A 21181-nucleotide genomic window follows, 5' to 3' on the forward strand; every position below is an offset into this window, starting at 1 on the left:
TAACTCAAAATAGATCATAGACCTAAATGTAAAACACAAAATTATAAAACTTCTAGAAATTCTATGTGAACTTGAGTATGGCAATAACCTTGTAAATACAATAGCAAAGGCATAATCCATGAAAGAAATAATTGATAAGCTGGACTCCATTGAAATTTAAAATTCTACTCTACAAGAGACAGTGTCAAGAGAATGAGAAGACAAGCCACAGTCTGAGAGAAAATATTTGCAAAAGACATATCTAATAAAGAGCAGTTATCCAAAATATAAAAAGAACTCTTAAAACCACAACAAGAAAGCAAACAACCCAATTAAAAAATAGACAAAAGATCTTAACAGATGCCTTAGCCAAGAAGATATTCAGATGACAAGTAAGTACATGAAAAGATGTTCAGCATTCTATATCATTAGCGATTGCAAATAAAAACAAGATACCACCATACACCTACGAGAATGGTCAAAGGCCAAAACGCTACCACCACCAAATGCTGGCAAAGATGTAGAACAACAGGAACTCTCATTTATTGCTCATGGGAATACACATAATGTACAGCTACTTTGGAGACAGTTTGGCAGTTTCTTATAAAACTAAACATATTCTTACCATATGATTCAGTGATCATGCTTCTTGGTATTTACCCAAATGTGTTTAAAACTTATGTCTACATATAAACCTGCACATGAATGTTTATAACAGCTTTATTCATAATTACCAAAACTTGCAGGCACCCAAGATGTTCTTCAGGAGATGAATGAATAAATAAACTGTGGTGCATTCAGACAATGATATATTATTCAGCAGTAAAAAAAAAAAAAAAAAAAAATGAGCTATCAAGCCTTGAAAAGACATAGAGGAATCTTAAAAGCATATTGCTAAAAAAGCCAATATGAAAAAGCTACCAACTATATGATTCCAATTATATGATACTTGGAAAAGACAAAACTATGGAGACACTTGAAGTTCAGAGGTTGCCAGAGGTTAGCGAAAAGGGAGGGATGAATAAATGGAGCAAGGAGGATTGTTAGAGCAGAGAAACTAATCTGTGCGATACTGTAATGGTAGGTACATGTCATCATACATTTGTCAAAACCCATAGAATGTACAGAATCAAGAGTGAGTCCTAATGTAAACTATGGTTGCTGGGTGATAATGATGTGTCCATGATGGTCATCAATTGTGACAACTGTACCAGTCTGGTGTGCTATTTTGGCAGTGGGGGAATTTATGCACGTATGGAGACAAAGGGTATATGGGAAATCTCTGCACCTTCTCCTCAATTTTTCTGTAAACCTAAAAGTGCTCTTAAAAAATGAAGTCTATTTTTAAAGGTTTCATGCTCTTTACAAAGTTAGATTTAAAAGCAGATTGCTTAGAACTCAATGTTGGCACACCATCACCAGCCGAAAAACACAGTGAAAAGAAAAATCAACCAATTCCAAGGAGGATTGGGTAGTGCTGTGGTTTCAAAGTGTTTGTCCCCTCCAAGACTCGTGTCGAAACTTCATCCTCAATGCAATAGTGTTAGGAGGTGGGGCATAACGGGAAGCCTTAACAGATTTGAATGGATTAATGGCACTATAAAAAGAGCTTGCGGGAGTGGGTTTGCTCTCTTCTGCCATCTGAGGACACATTTGTCCCTCTTGCCCTTCCGCCTTACCCCATGTGAGGATGAAGCAAGAAGGCCCTCACAAGACACCAGTGTCTGGATCTTGGACTTCCCTGTCTCTGGAACTGTGAGCAATAAATTTCTGTTCCTTATAAATTACCCAGCCTGTGGTATTTTATTATACAGTACAAAATGGGCTAAGACAGGCAGCGTTTCTATGGATTTAATAAGATTAAAACTAGGAAAACTAAAACAGAAAAATTAGGTAACTCCCACCCATACAACTTCAATATTATTTTAAATTATCTATTGGCTTTAACGAAAAGGTAATAGCAAGCCAACTACATTAAATAATAATTTCTAACATGCTATTCTTTGTAGAGGTCTGAGATGGCAACAAAAGGAACAAAGAGAGAGTTTAGGCTGACAAAAGTTACTAAAATCTACAAGCATAATTGGTCACTCTGATTTTCAATTCTTGTTTTGAAGACTGGATCAGAAATAATAATTATCAATGTAAATATATAAGGTAAAGTGAAATAATGCATGTGGCAGCTTGATAAGCATAATTCATGGCAAAAGAATTATTTTCCATAAACTTTTCTGAAAATTGAAAACATCTATATATTTCTACTTAGCAGTCATTGGTCCATTCATTTCTCCTCTGAATTAACGCTTGGGTGATCTTTTTCCCAATTTCATTTTGTTCTGACCTAGTCTATCCTGTTTACCACTTACTAGTGCCACTCATCATCATCTAAATTTCCTTGTATCATGTTTCCTAAATCCTCTATCCTTCTGAACAGCATGTCATCTGCAGCTGTCCCATCTTTCTCTGATGTTCTGTGGTTCAGCTAAACCTCCCAAAAATCTAGCTCTCTGGACCTCCCAAAGCTGTATTCAAATGTACACTACAAAGGAACTCAATCCTATTCTTTTGATTCTTAGCGACATCTTTTACCTTTTGTTTATGGTTTCTAGGAAATTTGTATTCTTTCTTTTCAAACAGAATGTTTTCCTCAATGGAATCTGTCTTGTCTGCCTCACCATTTTCTTAAACAATCACACATCCAGTTCATGAATTCCTAATAAATCAAATTAACTTCACAAAGCAAATTGACAATCTTGAAAATAAAGACTTGCTGAATTCTGCAAACAATATTCATTAGTGCCCCTTTTCTCATTTATTTTGCATAACCACCTTGTGATATAAGTGAGCAGGCATTCCTTCACTTTTCTTACACTGTGGAAACTGAGAGGCAGAGTAACCATTCCATAGTCTCACAATAAAATATGTCCTAGACAAGGCATAAGAGTCCCAGTCATACAACAATTACTATGGTGCTTATGAACACACACAAGCCAATAAAAGAAAAATAATTTTAACTATATTAATGTGCATGCGTATACATAAGTGAAGATGAAATATGGTGAAGATATTAATTCAAGCTGCTCGGGAATGATGCAGGAACTCTACCTGAAAGAGGTATGTTGCAGAGAGTTGGATGCTATATAATAGATAATAAACACCCAATCTACAGGAACTGAATCAGAAAGACAGCCAAGAATGCATAAAATAGTGTGAGCAAAGAAACTGATAAACATTTCAAAAAATCTAAATAAGTGCTGACAATTAAATTAATTGCTATTATATAGCATCCAACTCTCTGCAACATAGTTGGGCAGGGGGGAGGGGGTGGGGGGACGGGTATATGCATACACAAAGAGTGCAATGCGCACCACCCAAAGGATGGACATATTTGAAACTTGGACTTGGGGGGGGACCAAGGGCAACATACGTAACCTAAACATCTGTACCCCCATAATATGCTGAAATAAAAGAAAAAAAAATAATATAATAATTAAAAGGGAAAGTTAAAAAAAATAGAACCAAAATACAAGACAATAATAATTTGAAAGATAGAAGGTGAACAGAATCCTTGAATTATTTACAAGAAAGGTACAGATACTTATGAATTTCTGGAATATGTACAGTCAAACAATGACGTTAAAAATGTAAGAGTAAACAATTAACAGAAAAACTTTCAAACGATTGTAAGGGATCCAGGAGATGAAAGAAAAATTCAATCAATCAAAACCATGAATAAACAGAAGGAAAACAAAAACAGAGAAAAGCTAAGAAAAGGAATTTAAAAACAGAAAACAGGATGTCCTAAGAATCAAAATGTAATTAATCACAATAAATGTAAATATATTAAACTTGCCTATTAAAGAGATTTTCAAAATCTATATACTACTTATAAAATAATAACCTAGACTGATATAAAGTAAAAGGATAGAAATACACAAACCAAGAAAACTAGACCTTAAGTAAAAAAGTATTATAGGGACAAAGAAAGTTAGAAAATAATGTTGAAGAAACCTCCCAGAAAGTATAACAAAAAGATAAAGGATTAGAAAATGCAATAGGAGAGAAAAAAAAAGGATATTAGAGGACTGTCCCATAGGTACAATATCTGAATAAAAAGAGCTGCAGAAACAGAAAATAGAGAAAAGGTGAGGAGGGGTAGAGAAAAGCATCACAGGAAACAGAATCAAGACAGAAGGTGTGTTTTTCCAAATTGAGAAAAGCCACCCAGTCAATACTCATCAAAATGGATGAAAACGGACCCACATTAAGGCAAAATATCAAAAAGTTTCAGAAGCCTGGGGCAGAGAAGATATGTGAAATTTCCAGTAAGAGAAAACACGTCACATGGAAAGGATCAGAAATTACAATGGCTTCAAGTTCCTTAACAGAATTACAGGAAGGTAGAGTGCAATGGCACTGTGTCATTCAAAATTCTGAAGAAAAATTACCTCTAGCCTAGAATATTATATTAATAGCTAACACAACTCAATCAAGTGGGAGGGTAGAGTGAAGAGATGTTCATTTAAGACAATGTTGTTGACAGAATATCTCTTGCATCGATGTAATGAGGGGAGATTTAGATAATTGGCAGAGAGCTAGTAGTTGAATTAGTGATAAGTACATGAAAAGCTAAGCAAGTTATATGATAAACACAGACAGGTATCACCTCCTAGGAAAACAGAAAGTGCAGAAAGGGAAAAGTAATCATAGCGTGCTGCAAGGTTCAGCTATGAAGAGGATATTGGTAGGAATAATAATACAATAAACTATTTATTAAACCAAAGGAAGATATAGCTATGTTGTGAGAATGAGTTGATGGAAATGGTACATGTAAATAATGACAGCAGGTATAAAAGGGAGCTAAAACCTCATCTTGCACAGTGAGAAGTCAAAGACAGAACCTAAAACTGAAAAACCAAGAGGTAGGTAGGTATATAATCATGTTTCGTTATACCATGAAGCAAATAATGAAAGAATCCCCTAAAAAACTGAAAGTGGTTGCCTCTAGAGTCTGCTCTTTTTTAAAAGGAGATATTGCCAGTTATTCTTCATAGAGGGTGTACCATTTTATCCTCCATTGAGTAATGTGTGAGAGGGCCTTGTCCCACTCCCTACTTTTCAGTTCAGGTCCTGGGAAGAGCAGATGCCAAACCAGGGTTATTTGTGCAAGAAGTTTACTGAGATAAATGCCTGGGAAGGATACAGTGGGGAGGAGAGGGGCAGGGGAGGCATCAGACCACAATGCAGGCCTGACACTTGGGAAAGAGGGAAGGAAGACTTGGGTAGGGGGAGGGATCTCAGACCTCAGCATAGTCAGTTGCCGGTCACAGAACAAAAGTAGCGGTGTGGACCATTTACAGTGTTCCTACCGCTCTCAGTCATTGACTGGGAACAGCCTCAGGGAAAGGTTGCTTCAGCACATGAGCTACAGCAGATCAGAAAATCCCACAGCCCTCAGTTAACTGTGTTCAATAGTGTGTTGGTAAAGGCTTTGATTTGTAGTATTTGTTACTTTCTGTGATGTAAATACTATGGCTACAGCCAATTTCAAGATTCTAATGTGATATAACTGAATGCTGAGTTTGGAAGAGATGCTAATAATGGGCTTTCCCAAACCAGACCCAGGACATCACTGACTGTGCTCCACACAGCAAGTTTTCATAAAGGCAGATTCGAGCAGTGCACCTCCTTAGGGACCATACTCACCAGCCTAGGGCCTTAACATAGTTTTTATCTTTGCAGTGTAATAAATGAAAGTGGTATTTGAGTGGAGTTTTACTTTGTCTTTTCTTTAACATGAGTGAGGTTGTGGACCTTTCAATATATGTATATATTATCATATAATTAGGTATGTATTTATTATTATAAATGCATTTGTTATATAATATAGTTAATGTATATTCTTTTCTATGAATTGACCCAATATTTTGATTATTTTTTTAATTTACAGCAATAATTATATGTATTTACCATGTACAACACATTGTTTTGAAGTATATATACATTGTGGAATGACTAAAATTAACATATTCATTACCTTACATAGTTATAATTTTTGTGGTGAGAATACTTTTCTAGCATTTTTCCAGAATACAGTATATTGCTAACTATAGTCATACTGTTATACTATAGATCTCTTCAACTTATTCCTCCTATCTAACTGAAATTTTGTAACCTTTGATCAACATCTCCCCAAACCCCCTCCCCAATCACTCCAGACCCTGGTAAACACCATTCTACTCTCTCTCTCTATGAGTTCAATTTTTGAAGATTCCATGAGGGAATATTTTTATTAAAATCTTTATGCCTATGTTGTAAATAACCAAAATCTTAATGTATTAATATAATCCATATAGTATGTGAAATATATTATTTATTGTTCCCTTATATGATTAGCATTTTTAAAATTAACTCCTTCGTACCCTCTTCCAAAAGATAAATTTGAAAGAAATAAAAGTACGCTTAAAAGTGTGATATATGTGGAATCTAAAATTAGAAAACTAATTATTATGATTCCTTTTTTCCATAATTTTTAAAGTAGCAATTATATGTACAGTATCAAAATATAATGTCTTCATTTAACTTTTGGAGAAATGATGTTTGTAATATTGTTATAGTTGATCGAATGTATACATTTTATGGGAAAAGTCACTGAAGAAAAGTCAGTCTATCTCCCAACACACAGAATCACAGCAACAATAACAAGGTAATAGAGAATTTTCTAACTGAGCAGTCTACAGAGTAGAATATTTAGGAAAATTAAGTTAGTAACATTATCATCGTGAACACATTTTAATAATAGATATATTCTATATTGACTCATTTATATATTATTAGCTGAAGTTATTGGTTGCATCCTATTAGCTTGATGTAGCAACTTGAAAATCATCCACTATTAAGTTAGAGGCTACGAAGTGGTCTTTTTAAGATATTACACATTTTAAGTGTTTCTATTAGGGGTTCACAGATAACACTGAAGGACCAGAACCTTGAACCAGACCAGACATCAAGTCATTCAATACAGTGTCTACCCACAAATGTACTCAGACAAAATTTAAAGCAAAAGTTTATAAGGAAGACACCAAAGTGGCAAAAATTTAAGAACTGCTCTTCCATAAAAGTTTCCTCATCTTTATGCTAACACTTGCACTGCTACCAGATGTATCTGGAGGAGAAGAGTCAAAAGACCTACGGATGCACAAAATTTTTAAATTCTGCAGTTTTTCAAAGAAAATACATCTATTTCATCATTTTTCAATCAATTATCTAAATTATCAATTATCAAAAGCATTTGACTCCAAAGGCTTCTCTTCTCTATCTCCTCCAACCACAACTTCCAACCACAGCCATTTTCTCAGTAATCAGCATTTTCAAGGAAAAGAAGTGGATAAAAATTAATTTAAGGCAACCAAATGCAATAACTCATGGCAAGTGTTTATTTAGTAGGGTGACAGTTGAAAGTGGTAGCTGAAAAGAAGTTTTGATTATCCATGGCATCGTCTTATCCTGATGTTTTCAAAACTTATGATCCACAGTACTCTGAAGGACAAAAACAGAAAACTTACCTCATCCACATTTTCAAAGGCATTGATGATGTCATAAGGTAAACAAGACAGCAGATCGATCACAAACCAAGTTTTCAGATAGTTCATCCTTATGAGCTTAGGGTCAGAAATGACCTCTCCACCAGGCCCCACAAAAGTCGTGTGAAAATTTAAAACAATATCAACCAGAAAAATAACGTCCACCACACTGTCCAGCACCAGCCAGGCTATGTTGTTCTGCTTCGTTTTGAAGGAAACATTATAAGGAACCATGATGGCGGTGTAGAAGGTAAGAATTAAAATCACCCAATCCCAAGTAGTTTTAAAAGCACAATAGTGTAAAATAATGTGTGGTGGCGTCTTTGGCGCTTCTTGTTTGTACTGAGGAAGGATATCTGATCCCAGCTGAAGAACCTACAAGAGAGAAAATGTGTGTGTAAATGACCTGGACATCTCTGCCTAGGTAGTGATGAATTCAAACTTATTGGCAGTCAAACCACAGCCTATTAGCATGACTTGGTTTCAAGGCCAGTCAAGCTCTGTAGTTTTGTCTCCCTCTTCTCTTGAGTTGTCCCAAAGTTTGTTCAAAGGAAGTCACTCCAAGTCCAATCACTCTGCCAAAGGTGAGCCATCTGCTGTTCCAGCTGGCTTGCTCTGTCGCCGTGGCCAGCACTGATCCCCAACACTGCTGGATGTCCACTTCTGTGAGTGCCTTCTGTACACTCCCTCTGCGAGCTGCCTAGTATCACGTGTCTCTCATGCATTATCCAACGGTTATTTGAGTGACTCACTGCTATTAATTCTTCACACATATTTACTGCCTCAGGGAATATAACTTTGATTCTGATGGCCTCGCTGAAGCCCAGCACCCCACGGTTGTTGATCTTGCTGTTGAGTGATACCTAGCCAGGACCCTGATGACGGCATAGCAGTGCACAGGGTAGCAAATGTTATAGCCTGCTTTTGCCTTTTCCCCCTTAAACCAGGACTTAAAAAATATTGTGTTTCCTGCCCAGATGCATATTCTTTTCAGGAAAAAAAAATGTTAAACACTCCAGTTTGCTACTATATAACTTTTTGAAAAATAGAAAAATTCAGTACAAGGTTATAATGACTTACTCTGGTTAGGTTTAATTACAGTAAGAGACAAAGAGAAAAAGCAGATGACAAAGCAAGAGTAGAAGTTTGGGTGACCCTGAGGAAAGGTAATAAACACAGGACTTAACACTGCCTTCTGGAACTTGGAGCCTGGAAATTCTGAAAAAGAGTTGAAGGAGCAGATCAAAAACCCCTGCCCCAGGCCATCAATGAAGCTGAAGACAACAAATGGGTTAAAGAGTTTGGTAAATGGGAATTTCTTAAATAATGTTTCCAACAGCCTCGCCCATCTTATGAAACCAATTATTCAGTGTCTCTAGGACTAATGCCTGGAAGGTAGGAGTCAAGAAGTCCAAATCATAAAATCGCAAATGATTAAACATTTGCATATAGGAATAGATAAAAACAAAAACACTTGCTAGCATGTAACTCTGTGAGTTATATGCCACAAAGCAAAACAAACACACCAGCATCTTTTGAAACTTGGGAGAGTATCGTAAAGTTTCTCTCCATACATAGAAGTTACATATCTGAAAACTACATAATATCTGTTATTACTATTTACACATGAAAAACATCACTGGTTTTCTCTTTAGTTATGTGTTAAAATTATTATTTTTATTTGGAGGATTGTAAGAATGATTTATAAAGATATTTTATATTTTTACCCATATTATCAGTGCCCCAGACATATTTTTCCTATAAGGTCTTAAATTACTTAGCAGCAAATTATCCCATTAGGAATGTAAGGCTCACGTTGGATGGACTATTATATACACAGAATTGTACATAATCACAGCTTTTCTTTCACCTTTCAACCACTGGCCTATCAGTTCCAATTTCACTGTGTTAAACATGAAAATTTCCTTCATATTCAATGTTAGTATTTTTCTAACTACATCCGCATAGTCTATAGAACAGCACAAAGAAATCAGACTTGGGAAATAAGAACAAACTCAGTGCCAAGATCATTATCACCTTCAAGGGTTCTAAGCCTATTTGCCTTCCTAGACCCCACTCGCCTATTAAGAAAGTAAATAAAAATTATATTTTGTAACAGCATTGCTACAAAGATGAATATATTAATATCACACATTCAACTTTTGTTTTTACCTGAAAGTTCATTATTTTCTTCTGCTGTTAATGGAAACTGAAACATACTATGGGCCCCTAAAAGTGTTGTGGGCCTTAGACACTGTGTCTAGTGTGCTAAGGGATAGGTCGGCCCTGCTCAGTACCCTGGAATAATGTAAGTCTTCTCCTCTAGAGGCAGAATGGGATTACTCCCCAAGTTCATTACTTCTTAAATCAGGTTACACATTAGAATCACCCAGGGATGTTTTAAGAAATACAATGTACTGGTATCTAGACTCCACCCCAGAAAATGACTAAATTGGTCTCTGAATCTCAGAGAATCTCTATATTCAAAACCTTTCCAAGTGATTACAATGTACAGCCCAAGATAAGACCCTTGTCTTATATTTCTTTAGACATTCAGGACCCAAGTCTTCGGACAGTGACTTGCATCAAAAATGCTAAATGAGGGAAAGAAGCAGAAGGAAAAAGGGGAGGAAGAAGATGACAACAAAAACAAAAAAAGGTGCACAAGTGTTTAGGCTTTGATCTTTCTTATATGCAAAGCACTACTTTAATCTTAGCTCTGTCACTGGGCTCTTTTATACAGCAGTGAGTAACTAGTCTTCACTTTCATTGCTATTGCATTTGCACTTTCATAAGCAATAAGCCTTAGGTGGAGAGAGGATGAAATCACATTCTTCTGATGTATTTTTGTACAAATACAGATACATTCTTCCTCTCTGAAGATCTGAGAGCATTGACTCTAAGGAGGTCAGGCCCACTGACTGACGTGGCAGCGGTGCGTGTATTTATCTCCGCTCGGCATAAAAGAAAGCAAGCTGAGGCAATCGGCAGGATGTCAACGCATGTGGAAAATTAATTAACTGCCTACGTGAAGACCAGAGTCTTTGACACTGGGGATCAGATCCAAATTTGAGGGATCAGCTCTAAATTTAGGGGATCCGGAATTGAGATCAAATTTATGTGTCTTGGAAACAATGAAGAGCCTAAAATTCCACAGCAACACCAGATACTTGAGTTGAGCAAATTATTAATATATGAGCCTTTGAGCACAAGTGGAAAAACAATATTCTTGTGGTTGGTGTTTCTTTTGGGTCTGTCTTTAGATCTAAGAGCATATACTGCAGGTATGCAGTCTAACTCTCTGTTGAAAATCTTATTTCTGCATGCTCTCTGAAAGCGAGCCTAAGACACGATAGAGAGCAGTTTTGCATTGGAATCAAGTTTATGAATTAGAGATGACTGATAAAGAAACTAGCAATAATCGCAAAGCAAAGCAAAAAAAATCAGATGGGAATAAACAGGAATACAAGTTTCATAAAAATAAAAATGACGAAATGTCAAGGGTAAAGAAACGTTCCCCTTGACAAAGAGAACAAACAATCTTGAGTGATTTGGGTGCCTAAGGTAGAGGATTTTCCTCTCTCTGGCCCCCTTCCTCTTGTTCTTGCACTGTTGTGTAGCAGACAGAAGAAAAACTCTGAATAAGGTGTAGTTAAGGCCCAAAAGGAATCATGACTATAAAAGTTAACAGTCACAGAAACAAGCTCCTACACTTCAGCTTGATTTGTGTAGAATCTAGAAATGGACAATTCAAGGCAGAAGAGAAAGTAGCTCCAAAATCAAGTAGTACTTAATAAGCATTATTGAAAAAGGAAGTTGTATCTAATGGTCTACTTAAAGTCTTAATGCCAGTTGCATATCATATTTTAAAATACGGTGTTTATCATTCATTAATATTTAACAATGTTAATGTCTTCTTTTGGTTTTTAAAAACATGTCTGTACATCAAAGTAGTAATCTTTCCCCAAGCTAACAGTGCTATTTAGAGCAGAAAACTATAACAAGTTTCTTTGATAGCTATGGGCTTAAGAAAAACTCCAGAGTTCTCCAAACTCAAAGAATGTGCTTTATTCCCTAATCCTTTCCAAACCAGATTTAATATTTACAAGTAGTTGGAAAAGTGACTCTAGAGTGCTTCAACTTACTTTTCTCCAGCAGAGCAAATTGATGAACGTATGGATCTGATGTCATCTTACTCTTTTTTGGTAAATTACCAAGGAATATTTTTGTGAATCCCACCAAGTGCTCAGCACAATTTTGGTAGCTTAATTGGTTTTTTGGCGTCTTTCATACCAGTAATTCAAATGATGATTATAAAAGATGTGAACAATTAAGCTTTTGGCTGCTTCAAAGTTCTGTCCTCATTCCTTTTCTCTTTGGTCTCAGGGTAACATCGTCTAGTCCTATGACTTTAACAGCCATATCTATGAGGGTGACACCAAAGTTTACAACTCAAACCCAAATATCCCTGCTCAGGGGCCAACCCATAAATCCCACTGCCTTTTAGGCATCTCCACTACGATTTCTTATCAGGCTTTTCAGACATAATATGTGCAAAACTGAACACATTATCATTGTCCCCAAACCTTTTCTTCCTCCTCTTGTATTTGTCATTTTATTAAGCAACAGTACTATCTACCCAGTTGTCTAAACCAAAAACACAGAGTTGTCCTCATCTCATCCCTTTGTTTCACACTCTATTCTAATCTATCAACAAATGTGTTGACTCTAACCTCAATGTGTCTGCAATTTGCCCACCTCTGCTCCCACTACCTTGCTCAAGGCCCTGGTCATTCCAGCTAAATTACTACGAGGACTTCTTGACTGGTTTCCCTCCCTCCCCATTCTCCACAGAGCCACTTGTTCAAGCACGAGTTTTTAATCATTTTGTGCCTTGGATCCCTTTGGCAATCTGGTAGAACCTGGGGACCTCTTCTTAGAATAATATTTCAAATTCATACAATAAAAATAGAAGATTATAAAAAAAAAAAAACAATTGGACCAATGTCCCTTTGAGAGGTTTTTTCTAAGGCACAAATGTGATCATGTCAATTCCCTGGCACATGAGACACCAACCACCACCATCTCACTATATGCCACCTAATAGTTCCCTCCCCACCTGAATTCAACCACACTGAAGTCATACTCAAAGTCACCACACTACCTCATTTCTGAACCTTTGCACATGCTGGCCTCCCTGATAGGAATGACCTCCATCCCTTCTTTACCTGCCTAACTCTAATATTTCTCCTTCCAGGTTCACTCAGCCTAGGAGTTACCTCATTCAAGCAGCCTTCCCCAAGGCCCCAAGTCTCGGCAAATGCTCCTGCATGGGTTCCCACTGCACCCTGTCACAGTATTTTCACATCCTATGATCAGTGTCTGCTGCTGACGGGGCCCATTTCTTATTCATCTTTGCATCTTTTGCAGAGTGCCAAGCACAGAGTAAACCCTCAATAAGTAGTCTGCTGCATACATAAATGAAGGAATGAATGAACTCTCCATCTCATTTGTTCAATGGAAACTTCATACTCTACAGACATCACCTGGGATGACATGAACTACATTCCCATTCTAAAAGTTGGAGAGAACAAAAATAAATACTTGGGATCTCTATTAAATATATTTCTACAAGGGAAAAATAAATTACCAGCTAAGTATTTGTAAAATTATAACTAGAAATATCTACATTGAATCATTTTTGGAAAAAAAAATATACCACCACCACCATCTTGGGAAGCAAAGTTAGTCTCACACTTACTTCAGCTAATCTTGAATGTTTGTGGACCACCTCTGTTTTATTCATTGGCGTGAGCTGCTGCAAAACACTTCGGCTATTTGTCAAAGCCCGTGTTAATCGGGCAAATTTTGTCCAACCTTAAAAATAAGGAAAGAAAGTCTCAGTTTTTCATACATAATGAATGAGGAATACAACAGTCTTACTAATATTCAAAGGATCTTAGCAACCACACAATATCTAGAATGAACGCAAAGTATCAACTTAAAGCATTTTCTGTCAACATAGACATCATCATATATTTGAAGTGTGGCTATAAAATAATGAGCAATATTTATGTGTGAGCTTTTTGTTTTGCTCATATCTTTTACATGGTCCCCATGGTCAAGGCAACTGGCTGTCCAAAAAATTCTGTGCTGCCCTTCGCAGTGTGTGGATTTGTTAATAGGAAACAGCTGCCCACCCAGAAATACATTTCCCATCATTCCTTGCATCTGGGTGTGGCCCATGTCCCAGTTCTCACCAATGGAATATAAGCAGAAGTTATGTGTGTCACTTCCATGCCTCAACTTAAGAAGCAAGTATGACTTCTCCATACTTTCTCCTTCCTTCTACCAGCTGGATGGAAATGACAACAAGGCCCCAGGGGATAACAAAGCCACCAAATCACTGTGTGGAAAATGCCATATGCCAGCCAGGATCACTTGCCTTGGACTGTTATATGAGCAAGAAATACGCTTCTATTATGTTAAGCCGCTAAAAGTTGGGGGTTATTTGTTATAGCAGCTAGTATTACCCTAATAAAAACAGTCCTACTATGTATTTGTTTGTAGATGTACACACAAAAGAGAATAAATACAAATTTCAATAAATCTCATATGATTCATATCACATCTACCTTCCTTGAAACATAGCAAAATGTTATTTCTTGCCTATTAAAAATTGCAATGATATCTAAAAATTATTTTTGGAAGATCTAGAATCTTAATAATGTTTTCTGAGGGAACAGTAACTTCTGGGAGAGGGAAATGTGAATTTAATGGGAAAGAAATTTCTTCTGGGGCCTCAAAGAGCCATTATTAAAATAGTTAATTTCAAGGAAATGTCAATGAGATATGAACAAAGAGAACAAAACCAATCACATTCTGATCCTATCTCAATTATCCTTCCTCTAGGTATCTCAAAAGCTCTGATACATTAAAGATTTTATTAAAACTATTTGATAATTTCTGCAGTATTACCTTTCACTAGAGTATTTACCAAACAACTCTTTAAAAGGAAAAACCCCCAATGGTCCAAAGGAATGACTTTCATAGCAATGATGAAAGACAAAAGATGAAGGGAGAAATCCTGGGCATATACCAGCCTATTACTATTCATCAAAACATACAGTGCAGGTGACACCATATTTTAGTATTCTTCAGGTTAATTCTGATTTCATTTAAGCTTTGTATTGTCCCACCAACTCAGCTCCCTCTCTGTGTTCAATAATTGTATTGGAAAAGAAGTAAACAGTCATCAATTTATAGAAAGTCCTTATTTCTTCTTCATTAACGGACCTCATCCTAGTAACTAGAACAAAAAAAAACAGTGAGGTTTTGGGAATTGTATGCAACCCTAAGACTTACCCTATGCAATGTGCTGGAGAAATAAAAGGGCACCAAACATGTCACCAACTCTCTAAAAACTCAACATCAATGTAAAAAGCCAACATGCACTCTCTATGACCACCTTAGACTTTTCTTCTCAGCTCCAGACCTGTGTGTCTAATTAGCCACTGGCCACCTCTTACTAAGATGTTCTATAGGCATCTGTTGATAACACTTAACATGTCCAAAATTAGTCTCATCATCAACTTCTCTCATCCCCAACGCTGCATCATTCTTGCATTCCTGATTTTGGTAAAATGGCCCTGTGATAGTTATAATTGCCCAAATCAGAAACTTGAAATTCATCATCCTCCTCTCACTATTACCTAAACACACACACACACACACACACACACACCCACTCAATCACTTCTAAGCCTTAAAGGTTATAACATATCAATAAATATCTCTCAAATTGAATCTCCTCTCTGCATCCCTATTATGTCAGATAATATATCACCTTTCACATGAGGTAGGTGGCAGCATCCTAAAGACTACATCCCACATTACACAGAAAGTTCTTTCTAAAGCACAAATCCGACCATGCCTTGCCCCTATTACAAACCTTTAACAGCAACCTGGAGGCCTCCAGGATAATACTGTATATAGGTTGTTTAGTTTCTGACCCCAAAGATTTGCTGTGCATCCATCTCCTACCACTTTCTTATATTCTGTATTCCAGCCTTATTAAAACCATTAGCAAATTAAATGAAGAATAAATTCAAAACTAAAATTAAATCTATTAGGAATTCTTTGTATACCCTATGATGGTTCATATTTTCATGTTATAATCATTCTGCCTGCAATGTCTTTTCCCTCCCTCATCTCTCTGGCTAACACTTACCAGTACCTGCAGACTCCTTTAAAGCATTACCACTTTTCTGTAATCTTCTTTGATCCACCCATAAAAGAGAGGTGCCCATCTCTGTACATTCGTATCTCGCTTGGCACTAACAACACTAATGCAATTATTGATTAACACATTAGTCACTCTATTTTTCATCTCTCCATTCTCTGCATTTGGTATAGGGCCTGGCATAAAATAGGCCATAAAGAAATACAGAAATAAATTTTATTTGTAAGTTTAAAAATCAGATTTAATAATAAATCCCATTTTGTTCCATCATCACTGGTTTTTGGTTTGGTTTTGCTTTGTTGGGTAAAAGTGGTGAGGATATCTTCAGGTGACAGTAACTATATTACCGATAGTTACATTAACATTTTTCCTGGTGACAATTTCCTCATCTTGTATCAATGGAATATTATAATTGCCTTGACTATTTCTAGAAACTTCCAAGTCAATCTTTTACTTACTGAAGGTTCATATTTCTAAAATAGGTAATGTACCCCTTCATACATTCCAGTTGGACTAAAATAGAAGCCCATTTTCATTCCCTGTGTACAAAAAGGTTTACCTGGAAAATATTTTGAAAAAAATTAAAGGAGATATTCAAGAAATAAAATCAATGATACATGAAAGAATACAAATCAACAAATGGCATGTGTTCTCCAATTTCATAGTATCACACAGGGAAGTAAACGTGTGAGGAAGGAGAAATATGACAGTGAAAGCTTATTGTCACCCTCTGGTTTTCTATTTGAAGCATCATAAGCACATATTACTCTTTCTTAATGAGGAAGCAATTTAATTCCTAATTTAAATACCAAACAGAAGCTTGTTCAAATGTTTGTATATTTGGGGATTTTATTTTACACATAAATTCAGTATAATCAGGAATATTTCATCCCTTTACCTTAGTTTCCTAGAAGAAAAAAGAAATTTTAAAACAATGAAAATAAAACACACACATTTTTCTCCATGAGTAAAAACAGGACTATCATCAATTAAATAACAGAAAAAAAAAAACAGAAAGAAAAATATAATATGAATTCATCATCCTAAAAATGTTTTTAATCAGTATGTTCTATAAGACTACCCTTAAACATAGAAGAAAAGGGAATTTACTGCATGATATGACTTTTGGGTGACAGATCTTATTCTTTCTAACCCTGGCTGTCATTAATACCATGGCTGGCACATAATGGGCACTAGATCTGTTTTTCTTGAATGAATCAGTGAATGAATGAATGAGGAAATGAGTTAAAAAGTTAAACAGGAATTAACACAGCATCTGCATTATATGTAAATTGAAAAAGTTAAAATACAAAGAAGGAAGTGCACTCAGCTCATAGCAGATGTTAGCATAACTCAGGACGTGGGGAAGGGCTTTAGGCTGGAGAAGGTGGGAAGGGTGCGTAGAGGAGGTTGGAGAGGGAGCCCTGACAACGTTGAGAACTATAATTCCGCCTTCAGAAAGAGAACTGGGAAACTTCTAGCGGAAAAAGAAAGGTGGTGGCAAATGTTGAACTGACTCAGACATACTGGAAGAGAGAGATTTAGGAGAAAAGACTTGGAAAGGATTCTTTCTTCCTAGAGAAATCAAAGCCAAAGGGAGATGTAAAATTGAGACATCATTTATGAGTTTTGCAATTAAAATGCTCTAAAAGATGGAGAACCATTTGCAAAGCCAAGGACTGTTTTATTTCACATTTAAATCAAAGGGAGCACTCAAAGATGAGCTCCCTGAGCTTCTCAGGAATCTTTTTATTTGTCTCTGGTTAGGACTTTCTTGCAGTCCCTCATTCCAAACAGCATTTTTCTCAAGACACTTACACTAACCCTGCTCCCCTTACTCTCAGCACATAACCCTGACAAATTCTTTGTTGAACAAAAACAGACGCCATAAGAAACACAACAGCCTTCAACTTCCCCTCTCTCCCCTCCGCCTCCAAACTAAACCACTATGGCTCCTGGTTCTTGCCTGCACGTCCGTCATCTCAGAGAATTAAGTATTTGCTCTTTCCTGATCATGCATATTTTCCACTCATGCACACTGAAGAAGTTTCTAGATTTTCTCTATCACTAATAATGCCACACTGAATGTCCTCATACCTATGCCTTTGTGCTCTTGAACACATCTGGAATAACTGCCTGCATTATTAGCTGAATTAGTTCATTTGATCTCTTACCAACCTTTACTGTACAAACTTTGAAAAAGTTGAGCAGCCACACCGTCTAGGTCAGAGAAAAAAGATGCATCAGCAGTTCTAACTTTTCCCAGTGATACATTTACTGATCTCACCTTTACAGAGACCTAACTGGTGTGACTGATTATTCGGCAAAGTTCGCTGATGTTACTCAGATGTGGTCGATATAGGGTAATGTGAACAGACAGCTGAATATGAAGAGCCTAATACTTGCTCTGTAAGTTGTTCACGGCACTATGAGAACATTTGTTCTCCTAAAAGCTCAAGATGTCAACTCCTTCTTAATAAAACATTAGTTTAGCTCTATTGGGTTGCAATTAACCTCTTTGTCATGGACTGCTTAATCTTAAAAATAAAAGGAAGTCACAGAGGCAGTTAAATCAATCTACTAGGCTGCAACACAAGATTCTAATCTATAAGAAAAAGGCTTAGGTAAACAATTATACTCTTGGCCAAAGAGACTACATGGTATAATTACTCATATTTCATCTGTTGTTTCCTCTCTAAAGAAAACCATTTGCTTCTACAAGGAGAAAGTTGCTATTTTGACTGTTATTTTTTATTCTGCAGGAGTTTTTTTGTCTCAATTATTGGCAAGAAGTTTCCATAACTATTTGGCACAGGATATTTCACACTGTAATTATCCTGGCAGTTTTGGAGTCTGTTTGAAAATACTGTACAATATAAATGGGCAGAAATTTGGGCCATCTATTTTAGAACACATACAGATAATCAACAAAATGGATTTCTTGGCTGTAATTTTTCCCCTTTGTATTATTATAAATAAGGTACCAGGTACTATTGACTGGGACTGATTATCTGAACAAGAATTCCAAGACCTCAATACCAGGAACAAAAGATAACAAAAAAAAATAATTTTACCCCTTAAATTACTATCAGTAAGTTTCTTGGTTCAAGACAGTATAATTCTGTCAGAATGAGAGCATTTTCAATCTGTGATTAGTTTTTGTAGGGAGAAAAAAGATCCAGGTATTAAAGTGGTTAAACCCCAATGATAAACTTCCACTAGAAAGGATAAGGCAGCATGGTGCAATAGACAGAAATTGGGATTTGAAATCAGGCATTGAGTGTCAGGATCTTCAAGAGTAAAATAATACTAATTTTCAGAATTACAGAAATGAGCAATAACGAATACAAAGTTCTTGGCATATACTAACAACTCCATCAAAACTGGTTTCCCTCCCCTTCAATGGTTTTTTCTACCATCCACCATGGTATAACTCGAAGGTATTATTGATGTCATCCAGTGTCATTCAGTTTAAAGGCAAAAAAATCAATTCAGAGTAAAATTTCGGTGATCATAGGATTCATCCTAAGGAAGAGTTGCACTCAAATTAGTTGGCTGCCATCACGTTACAGTTACCATTCCAGATATGATTCAGAAATAAAATTCAGAATTAGTCCATTTATTTAAGTCTTTCAACCATATGTCTAAATTTCTTGTCAAAATATCTATAAAAGAAAAAGAAATTGATATCAAATCCAGCAAATTTTGGCAAATTCTCAAGGGAGTTGAACCCTTTCTCCAATCACTGGCGCCTCCTGATGTTAAGAAAGTAAAAAGTCCTTGCTCCGGAATTACCTTCTGGTTTTGCAGTGTGTAGATTCTTGTCTGTTCTGAATGCTAAAACACTATTTGCTATATGCTAACAGAACTTTTATCACCTAAGTATTTCTCCAAAATTTTGCAAACACCCTCAACCTACTCCTTTGCAACCATGCTCAACTCCCTGATAAATTCCATGATTATTTTCATCTTACTCAACTGACAAAATTCCACTCTGGGTAAACCCAGCCTTTCACCTACTTCTGCATCTACACCTTTGACTAAATACAGGTGGATAACACAGACTCATGCTCATAGATACTAGTGGGATTCATGACCACTGGCCTCAAGCAGACCTTCATGCTGCCCAGCAACCTTGCTATATTTCCCTTATCCAATCACTATTCCACACTCTTAGGTAACCAGTTCATAACTACTCCATTCTCCTCTCATCTTCAACACCTCCTCACATCCTTCATCATCCTTACTCTCCATTGATAATCATGTTTCCTGTTTTACTGAGAAAATAGGAGCAATCAAGAAAGCTTCCACTATGTATTTGTTTGTCTGTCTACCCAGTGGAAAGTGAGAAAAGGGACTTTGTATCTCCAGGACCTAGTATAGTACCTGTACCATCAATCGGCATTTTGGGTTGGGAAAATAAACAGATAAATCTAAGAAGGGAATAAAATATTCCTTTAAGAGTGCTGAAAAGGCTCATGTTAAGTACTCCAGCACCCAACACTGAATCAATAGCAAGTCAACTGTCTCCAAGTTCAATGCTCTAACCCCAAATCATTTTGATATTATGAAATCTCATCTGTTATTTCCCAAAAAAGTTCCATGGTTCCTTTAATTTGACTTAAAAAGTTGAAAGATATATTCTTGTGCCAATGTTTTAAAACATACTTCCTATACTGCTAGCTTCATAGAGATAGTAGGATGATGACTTGATGACATAAATATTTTATTTCTATTGAATTTTTCATATTAAATTTACAGCTCACATGAATAATAGAAAGTAGCTCATATACACCATTCATAGTTACATTATGCATACTTTTTCAGTAATCTGTTATGTATTTGGAAAGTGTGGGGGAGTCTCAAAATAAGTCTATTTAAAATAAGTTCTTCTACAAATTCTGGCACTGGAAAGAGATTTTTCTCTAATGCTTTTCACAATGGGGTTTGATTTTCCCTATAAATTCTAATTTACATGTCTATCAAACCCAAAGTTCAAAACTCAAGTGGTCTGAATTGTCTGGAGCTTATTCAAATATCATTTTGTTTAAATGAATTATTCATTTAAAAGAGACTGTGCTTTACAAAGGACTGTGATTCTGATGTGGGGATGCAGAGGAATGAAGAGACATTAACTCAGAAATAAAAGTCGACCCTTCAATATCTGCACCCTTTCCCCAACCTCATGGTAAAATGCTGCCAACTTTCGGTTTCCATAAATAGATACGTAGTTACCGACGCCACCATTAAGGTTCAGCAGGTCAAAACTATGAGAAAGTACTGTACTTTTCTTGGCCAACTTAAGCTGTGTCATGAAATCACTTAAAGTAAATGAGAGAAAACAATACTCATCTAATATAAATACAAATTTTATATA

At 36.2% G+C, this 21181-nt stretch overlaps 1 protein-coding gene across 2 annotated transcripts in view; it reads right to left on the reverse strand.

The window, feature by feature from the left end:
- KCNH5 (potassium channel, voltage gated eag related subfamily H, member 5) overlaps positions 1–21181 on the reverse strand; it is a 314011-nt gene that overhangs the window by 224519 nt on the left and 68311 nt on the right. For both annotated transcript variants that reach the window (XM_012656129.1, XM_012656130.1), the window contains exons 5-6: positions 13324–13439; positions 7545–7937 (exon numbers count right to left, since the gene is read on the reverse strand). In XM_012656129.1, the coding sequence (XP_012511583.1) occupies positions 7545–7937; positions 13324–13439 (509 nt within the window). The remainder of the gene's footprint in view (positions 1–7544; positions 7938–13323; positions 13440–21181) is intronic.

Source organism: Propithecus coquereli, unplaced genomic scaffold (genome assembly GCF_000956105.1).
Source record: "Propithecus coquereli isolate 6110/MARCELLA unplaced genomic scaffold, Pcoq_1.0 Scaffold5, whole genome shotgun sequence".
Classification (NCBI taxonomy): Eukaryota; Metazoa; Chordata; class Mammalia; order Primates; family Indriidae; genus Propithecus; species Propithecus coquereli.